The sequence below is a fragment of the Bos taurus genome, chromosome 18 (genome assembly GCF_002263795.3).
Source record: "Bos taurus isolate L1 Dominette 01449 registration number 42190680 breed Hereford chromosome 18, ARS-UCD2.0, whole genome shotgun sequence".
Taxonomy (NCBI): Eukaryota; Metazoa; Chordata; class Mammalia; order Artiodactyla; family Bovidae; genus Bos; species Bos taurus.
The window spans coordinates 25,414,918-25,424,113 of NC_037345.1; the positions used below are offsets into that span (position 1 = coordinate 25,414,918).

At 46.6% G+C, this 9,196-nt stretch overlaps 1 protein-coding gene across 1 annotated transcript; it reads left to right on the forward strand.

The window, feature by feature from the left end:
• Positions 1-5,916: 5,916 nt before the first annotated feature.
• Positions 5,917-8,806, forward strand: CCL17 (C-C motif chemokine ligand 17). The gene is made up of 3 exons (XM_002694792.5): positions 5,917-6,049; positions 7,830-7,947; positions 8,552-8,806. The coding sequence occupies exons 1-3, from the start codon at positions 5,980-5,982 to the stop codon at positions 8,670-8,672; spliced, it is 309 nt and encodes a 102-aa protein (XP_002694838.1). The 5' UTR covers positions 5,917-5,979; the 3' UTR covers positions 8,673-8,806.
• The last annotated feature ends 390 nt before the right edge of the window (positions 8,807-9,196 follow it).

A 9,196-nucleotide genomic window follows, 5' to 3' on the forward strand; every position in this document is an offset into this window, starting at 1 on the left:
AGAAGGTGACCTTGGTACTTTGGTTTCGCCTGTTATCGTGACTGTATCGTGAGGTGCCCCCTAATGCTGAACTTTCACAAGGCGGGGTACAATTTGAACATACTCCTCTCTCTTTCAAAACTATTAAGAAGATTAAACAGGCATTTACACAGTACAGAACTACATCTCCTTACACCACAGGTCTTATTCAGGGGTTGGCTCAGTCTGAACAACTCATTCCATATGATTGAGAAACGATTCCTAGAATTTGCTTATCCACTTCGGAATTTTTACAATTCTGAACATGGTGGCAAGATGAGGCCTCTCAACAGGCTCAAAGAAATGCAGCTGCTAATTCTCCTCTTAATATTACTGTGTAACAATTAACGGGGTCAGGAGCATATCAAGGGGTTCAGAGACAACTATAATTCGATGATCAACTTATAAGTCAGATAAGATTTATTTGTCTTAGGGTGTGGGAAAAGGTTAGCCCCCCAAGACAGTCTCATCCTTCTTTTGTTAATGTAAAACAATCTAATGAAGAACCTTGTACTGATTTTATCACCCAATTAAGACAAAATCTGGTGAGAACTATTGCTCAAATTGAATTAAGGGATATGTTATTACTGATGCTTGCCTATGATAATACGAATTCAGAATGTCAAAAGGTTTTACAGCCTCTCAAAACACAAGGAAAGCCTCTAGAGGATTATATTAAGGCTTGTCATGATATTGGATCAGAACCCTATAAGATGCAATTGTTGGCTCAAGCCATTAAGGCTTGAAACAATAAATGAATCAGGAGATTAAATGTTTTAGTTGTGGTAAGAGAGGACATGTGCAGAAAAATTGCAAGACTAATAAAATACCCCTAATAAGCCTACTCCCACAAATGAAAAGACACCTGGATTATGCCCTTGCTATAATAAAGAAATCATCGGGCTAATCAGTGTAGATCTAAATTCATAAAATTGGATCCCCTTTGTCAGGAAACTGGAAGAAGGGCTCCGCTCAGGGCCCGTCAAACAATATGAGCTCTTAACAAACCTGGAAAGCTGTTCCTTTTGTGTACCCAGCCAGCGAACAGCAACCTCATCCAGCCCTTTCAAACCATACACCCGGGTTGCCAACCTCCTTCCTGCAACATCCGGGAGTGCAACATTAGATATCCCTGCCATTGATAATTTACTTCTTATGCCAGCTATGAAAATTTATAAAATCCCTATAGGAATTAAAGGTCCGATATCTAAAGGAAGTGTGGGGTTATTATTAGGACACAGTAGTTCAACAAGTAAGGGAGTTCAAGTCCTAATGGGGGTTATAGATGAAGATTATGAGGGTGAAATTTCTATTATGATGAAAACAGAGTATCCTTATCAAATAATAAAAGGAGATCGTATGGCTCAGTTGTTATTATTACCTTATATCACTACTAGTAAATCTCATATTAAAAAAACCGGAGGATTTGGAAAACTGGAGGACAGGAAAACAGGTATATTGGCAAACTTTTGTATCTGATTCTAGACCCACATTATCTGTATATATTAATAATAAGCAATTTTCAGGACTTATAGATACTGGAGCTGATGTTTCTATAATATCTAAAAAGCATTGGCCAGTTTCTTGGCCTTTAACAGATATCCCTATTATGTTAACTGGAATTGGAACTAAGCAAAATATTCAAAAAAGTACTAATATTTTGACCTGTTCAGGCCCCGAACAACAACCTGCAACTTTAGTTGCAGATACCCCTATTAATTTATGGGGACGAGATCTACTGATGCAATGGGGAGCTTATGTAACAATTCCTACTATATCTTCTCAAGCTAAACAAATTATGGCAAATATGGGATACAATCCTGTTCAAAATACACAGGTTGTGGGGGCCACTACCAAACAACAAAAAACAGCACTTAAATTGACATGGGAATCTGAGGAGCCTATTTGGACAGAGCAGTGGCCCCTATCACATGAAAAGTTACAGGCTCTTGAACAGCCAGTAGAGGAGCAATTATCTTTTAATCATATTGCCTCAACTACTAGTCCTTGGAATTCTCCTGTCTTTGTTATTAAGAAGAAATCTGGGAAATGGAGAATATTGACTGATTTAAGAAAAATTAATGCTATCCCAAAGAAAGGCAATGCCAAAGAATGCTCTAACTACCGCACAATTGCACTCATCTCACACGCTAGTAAGGTAATGCTCAAAATTCTCCAAGCCAGGCGTCAGCAGTACGTGAACCGTGAACTTCCTGATGTTCAAGCTGGTTTTAGAAAAGGCAGAGGAACCAGAGATCAAATTGCCAACATCTGCTGGATCATGGAAAAACCAAGAGAGTTCCAGAAAAACATCTATTTTTGCTTTATTGACTATGCCAAAGCCTTTGACTGTGTGAATCACAATAAACTGTGGAAAAATTCTGAAAGAGATGGGAATACCAGACCACCTGACCTGCCTCTTGAGAAACCTATATGGAGGTCAGGAAGCAACAGTTAGAACTGGACATGGAACAACAGACTGGTTCCAAATAGGAAAAGGAGTACGTCAAGGCTGTATATTGTCACCCTGCTTATTTATCTTATATGCAGAGTACATCATGAGAAACGCTGGGCTGGAAGAAGCACAAGCTGGAATCAAGATTGCCGGGAGAAATATCAATAACCTCAGATATGCAGATGATACCACCCTTATGACAGAAAGTGAAGAGGAACTAAAAATCTTCTTGATGAAAGTGAAAGAGGAGAGTGAAATGTTGAGCTTAAAGCTCAACATTCAGAAAACGAAGATCATGGCATCCGGTCCCATCACTTCATGGGAAATAGATGTGGAAACAATGGTTGACTTTATTTTGGGGGGCTCCAAAATCACTGCAGATGGTGACTGCAGCCATGAAATTAAAAGACGCTTACTCCTCAGAAGGAAAGTTACGACCAACCTAGATAGCATATTCAAAAGCAGAGACATTACTTTGCCAACAAAGGTCTGTCTAGTCAAGGCTATGGTTTTTCCAGTGGTCATGTATGGATGTGAAAGTTGGACTGTGAAGAAAGCTGAGCGCCGAAGAATTGATGCTTTTGAACTGTGGTGTTGGAGAAGACACATGAGAGTCCCTTGGACTGCAAGGAGATCCAACCAGTCCATTCTAAAGGAGATCAGTCCTGGGTATTCTTTGGAAGGACTGATGCTAAAGCTGAAGCTCCAATACTTTGGCCACCTCATATGAAGACTTGACTCATTGGAAAAGACTCTGATGCTGGGAGGGATTGGGGGCAGGAGGAGAAGGGGATGACAGAGGATGAGATGGCTGGATGGCATCACCGACTCAATGCACACGAGTTTGGGTGAACTCCAGGAGTTGGTGATGGACAGGGAGGCCTGGCGTGCTGCAATTCATGGGGTCGCAAAGAATCAGACACGACTGAGCAACTGAACTGAACTGAACTGAATACTGGACATATTATGGCCAATACTTCTGATGTAGAAATTATTGATTGGAGTCCCGAAGGAGATCCTTTGGATAAAAATAATAATTTACATTTGCCTATATTGTTAAACAATACTTATGACTCCATGAATAACATTGTTAATAGCTCCATATATTGACATGGAGGGAGTTTCTCCCCTCCCTTGCCTCAATTACCTTATATGCCTTTACAATCAGAATTGTGGAAAATATCAGCTGTCTTCCAAGCCATAACAGCATGGAAGGGGCGATTTAATTCAACAATATCCAGTCATTTCTTAACAGTTTGATAAAAAATCAACCCATTGGATTAAAGCATTAGTTTACCTTTCATATTTTTGATAGGACCTACTTTTTATAATGCCTCTTCTGGGTTACTTACTTGTCAAAATTGTTCCTTTTACACTTGTATCAACTCTTATCTCCAATTTCAGAATGACTGTTCTCTATATATTCTAAAAACCAGATCTGGAGTATGGCTTCCAGTAAAAATGAATAGACCATGGCAGGATAGCCCCACAGTCTATACTGTAGAAGAAATCCTTAAAGAAAGTGTCAAAACGCACTAAATGGTTAATTGGACTGTTAACTGCTACCGTTTTAGGAATTATTGCTATAGCTACTACAGCAGCTGTGGCAGGAGCGGTGTTACATCAGGCTGTACAGACTGTGCAGTTTGTGCAGGAATGGCATAAAGATTCTGATGTTCTTTAGTCTATCCAAAGACAAATAGATGGAAAATCAGCTGTACAAACGGCTGATTTACAACAGGTTGTTACACTACTCGGTGATCAAGTAAACAGTCTGCAAAAACAGATTCGTCTTAAGAGTGATCGGAACATCGCTTCTTTTGTGTCACTCCTCACAAATAGAGTGAATCTTCATTTCATTGGGACAAAGTTAAACACCACCTCTTAAATCAAGGTAATCTATCTCTGGATAGTAATAATTTACAGCAAGAGATTATGGAAACTTTCTCTCAGAAACTACACCTTTTGCAAAGATCTAATCTGCAGGAAGCAGCAGCAGATGGGATTTCTCAATTAAATCCCATTCCTCACTTGAAAACTATCAGAGGATCAATGGCTGGTTTCATGTTAATTTTTATGTGCCTTTTTTTCTGTTTCTACATAGTCTGGCAACAAATCACCAAGAAAGTCAACAGACAACAACAGCAATCGGTGACTATCGCTTTGGCTTCTATGATCAACAATCATCAAAAATAAGCTTCTAAAAATAAAAAAGGGGGATACATAGGGAATATGCTCCGCACAGGCCCGTACTATAATTAGCAGGGCTTCTTTGAAAAATAAGAATGACTTTCTCATCACTCCCAGGTGAAGGGCTGGGAGCAGTAAAAAGAACAACGTGGAAAAACATCTTGAAAACAAGATGTTGAAGTACTGATGTGACTGATGGAAAAGCATTAGTGTCTGTTCTTGTGACCAGAGCCTTGAGGGAGTTGCTGAGAAAGGTTGTCACTAGCTGATGGGCTAAACAGAGCTAAAGCTTCATGAAAGGCCTGAAGCTTTGACATTGTGGACTGTGCATTGTATATCCTTATCCCCAATCTGAGACTGTAAAAAACAGATATCTCTAGAGCACGTACAAGGAAGTAGATGTTACCAATAAAACACGCATGGATTAGGATCTGGGCTTTTGCCTGCGAATGGCTTCTGCCCCCAATCCCCCCTTTATTTCTGAGTCTTATTTTTCTTTATTCTTCTGCGGCACCACTCCCTCAGGTCAGTTCGTTGTTGGGCTGATCCCAACACTATTGAGCCTGTACTCTCCAACAAGAGCAGCCACCGCCATGAGAAGCAACTAGAGAGTAGCCCCTGCTCACTTCAACTAGAGAAAAGCCCACCTTTAATTAATTAAAATTAATTAATCAATAAACGAAACTATAAAAAACAAAAACCTGTAGCGCTCTGGCCTGCTGTGGTCCAAAGCCCAACTTGGTAAAGGACCCGCACCCAGGCTGTCTGGGCCCCAGGCCTTTCTCAGGTTGCAATGGAGCTACCCCTGCAGAATGATGCCCGTGCAGCCTGCTGACCCCCGGAGGAGGCCTTCCCAGCACCCAAAAGCTCCTCCAGGTGGGCAGTCCCTCTTGGCCCCAGCCTGGCTGCCCCTACCCCTTGCCCAGGGTGCACCAAACATGAAGGACGTTGGCCAGCCTGAGCAGGGATGCAGCCAGCTGAGGATGGAAGCGTCTCAGTTCTATTTGAGGAACCAAGAAATGTCCCCTGTGAAAGGAGAAGTGTGCATGGCCCCCGGATACACATACCCCACCTCTGTCCCCAACGGAGTGCCCATTCTCTGGAAAGCCACAAACATTCCAAGACTGGACTTCTGCTGAATCATCCCGAATTCTTTGAATTCCACGGGTCTAGGGAAAGATGTGGGTGAGGTGATCAGAGGCGGGGCAAGATCCCCAAAGAGGTTAAATAGGTCACCTTCACCCTGGGAGTTCACCCTGGTCTCCCCTGAGCAGAGGGACCCACACACAGAGACCTTCTCCCCGGCTCCTGGCACCATGGCTCCCCTGAAGACAGTGCTCCTGGTCGCCGTCCTCCTGGGGGCTCTTCTGCAGGACACCCACGCAGGTGAGAGCAGAGGAAAGACACAGGAGGAAGGGACACTGGGCAAGGAGGGGTGGGGCCGCTAAGACCACAGCAGCTGCACACGCACATTATTCCTGCACCCCACTTACTCCTGCAAAGGTGTGAGAGGCTGGCAGCAATAGGATTTAGAGGGAGGCGTTCAAAGGAAAATGATGATGATGAAGAGGAGGAGGAGGAAGATGAATGTCCTAGGACTTGGGGCTCAGCTTCTGAGGAAAAAATTGCTTGCACATCTCCCCCTGCAAATGTCATGAGGCAGTGACTGTGATTGTGTTTTGACAGTGGACAAGGAGCAATTCTCACAAGTATTTGTTAAGAGTCTGTTTATTTAATGGGTTTTTATATACAGTGAGGGGCTTCCCTGGTAGCTCAGCTGGTAAAGAATCCACCTGCAATGCAGGAGACCCCGGTTCGATTCCTGGGTTGGGAAGATCCGCTGGAGAAGGAACAGGAAAACTCCAGTTTTCATGGGCTTTCCTGGTGGCCCAGACAGTAAAGATCCTCCCGCAAGGCGGGAGACCTGGGTTTGGAAGATCCCGTGGAGGAGGATATGGCAACCCTCTCTAGTATTCCTGCCAGGAGAAGCCCCATGGACAGAGGAGCCTTGCGGGGCTACAGTCCATGCAGTGTCAAAGAGTTGGACACGACCGAGCACCTAAGCACAGCACAGTATATAGAATGAGAGGGCTGGCATCAAGGCAGGAGCACACGACCCCAGAGCAGGTGAAAAAAAAGAGATTTTTATACTCAGTTGGGAAAGGAAGGCTGAGCTAAGATTACTATTTTAGAGAAACAAAGCTGGTTAGCACCCCGTGTGGTGACACAGTGACAGGGCCACAGTCTTCGGGGCTAGCTTAATTGGGGTGACCTTCACAGTTGGCTGCATGTCTCACTTTTGTAAAAGTCTGGGCCTGGCCAGCTCCGTGTCAGTCAAACCAAGCTCCATCCGCAAGATGGTGAGAGGACACTCCGAGGCTTCTCAGAAAGCACCTTGTGGTGGTCTGAATTGAAGTCACAGATCGTCTGTTTGCCAGTTTGCAGATGCTGGATATTTTTTCTCCTGCTAAGATGAGGACACCAAGCCCCGGGGAAGTGTGTTCACACCCGGGCCTCCACTTTCTCATCTGTAGAATGGGGTAGTGACAGCACCTGTCTTCAGGTGTGCTTGAGGACTGAAAGAACAGCTACAGCCAAGGGTCAGCCCAGAGCCTGGTCCAGAGTCAACGTTTGGTGATTCAGGGCTGGTCTGAGTGTGAGCACACATGGATGCACACACATGCAGACACACACATATATGCGCAGACTCCCCAGGCACATACAGATCCACACCTGCACACAGATCTCCACACACAAATGTGCACACGCACAAAGACGCACACACAGGCATGTGTACACAAATCCTCTCAAACACATATAGACATGTGCACAGACAGACACACAAACACCGCAGGGCCCCTCAAAGCACACACACGACCTCATGCACACAAACGTGCACACTCTGACACACAGACTCACACACAGAGACACAGGTGCAGACCCCTCACATACTCCCCCACACAGAAACATGATCACAGAGCCCCTCAAGGAGACCTCTCCCAACCACACAGACACACACATGTAGAAATGCACACGCAAGGACCCACATGATACCACACACACACAGACTCCTCACCACAGAGACACACACACGTTCTGGCCCTCACAGACCCTCCCCAAGCAGACATGCGCACACATACCTGTTCCTGCTTGGCCTTCCCCGCAGCTCGAGCAGGCAACGTGGGCCGGGAGTGCTGCCTGCAGTTCTACAAAGGATCCATTCCCCAAAAGGTGCTGGTGGGTTGGTACCAGACCTCGGACGATTGTCCCAACAAAGCCATTGTGTAAGTCTGCCCCTGCTGTTCCCCTCTGCCCCCCTTCTTACCCCAGGAGCTGAACGTGGGAGAAGGTGGACCCTGGAGCTCCTGGAAGGGCCACTGCGGAGGGGAGAGGACAGACCGGGGCCTTCATCCCTTGTCGCCCTGGTCCTGCTCCTCAGGGCCACTCCCACTCCACACTCCGTGAACCCCCAAAGGACCTCAGGCTGTGAGGTCTAAGCTCTTCATACATTTATGAGGAAAGGGAGGCCCTGAGAGACATGGGACAGCCCCACGCACAGGGGCAGTCAGCGCCCTACGTGGTCGCCTCTGCAGCCTGGGCCCGAACCCTGAGCCCCTCCTAGGCACCCCTCATCCCCAGGGTTACGTGGATGCAGATGGTCTGAGGTGGGGAGCAAAGCTGTGCAGCCCTGGCTCCCTGGAAGGGTCGGGAATCACTGAGGACAGAGTGTGGGGTCCCAGAACTGCCACTGCCACCCTGGGTGACTTCAGGCGAGTTCCAGCCCCTCTTGGGGGCTTGGGTCCTGGTCATCACAGGGCGAGGCTGTGCCAGGACTCCGGAAGGCCTCCCTGCCCTGACCCCCCACCATGGTGTTCTCCCTCCATGTAGGCTGGTGACTCGCTCTGGTAGAACCATTTGTGCAAACCCCAAGGACAAAACGGTGAAGAAGGCAATGAAATACTTGCAGAAACAGAAGAAGTCACCTGCTTCGGCCCTCCAGGAGTCCTGACCCCTCCTGGACTTCTTGTAGACCTCCCGCCTCCATGTTCATTACCCCAACCCCCAGCTCCTGGAGCCAGAGGAGGCCCTACAAGGATAAGGAGGCCCCTTGTCCCCTTTTCTGATTAAAGTCTTTCTCCCCCAGTCTGGGTTCAGCGTGTTCTGTCCACCCTGGCCTGTCGCCCTGGAAGGGCCCTCAGAGAACATCTAGTCTCTCCCTGTTCACGTTAGAGAAGGAAGCTGAAGCTTCGGGTGCAGACCACCCTCAGGGAGAGGGGGCCCCGGGAGAGAGATGGAGGCAGGGGTGGGGCTGAGGGATGTGGGATGAGCAGGGCAGGGGTGACAAGAGGCTGGTTGCCCACCCCAGCTCTGCTGTATGAGAGCAGGAAGAAGCCCTGGGAAGGGGCTTCCAGCTAGCCTCCCATCTAATCTGCCCCTGGCCTCCTCACGCCTGATCCCAATTCCACGAATGTTTCCAGGATTCTTTCCAGGCAGGCTGGGGTTCTGCCAAGTACTGGGGAGCTCCCTGGCGCC

Bases quoted from the DNA above. Each gene is read 5' to 3' on its own strand.
- CCL17 (XM_002694792.5), top strand. From the start codon at position 5,980: ATGGCTCCCCTGAAGACAGTGCTCCTGGTCGCCGTCCTCCTGGGGGCT. The intron at 6,050-7,829 runs GTGAGAGCAGAG...CCTTCCCCGCAG, and splicing joins TCTGCAGGACACCCACGCAG to CTCGAGCAGGCAACGTGGGC. The intron at 7,948-8,551 runs GTAAGTCTGCCC...CCCTCCATGTAG, and splicing joins TGTCCCAACAAAGCCATTGT to GCTGGTGACTCGCTCTGGTA.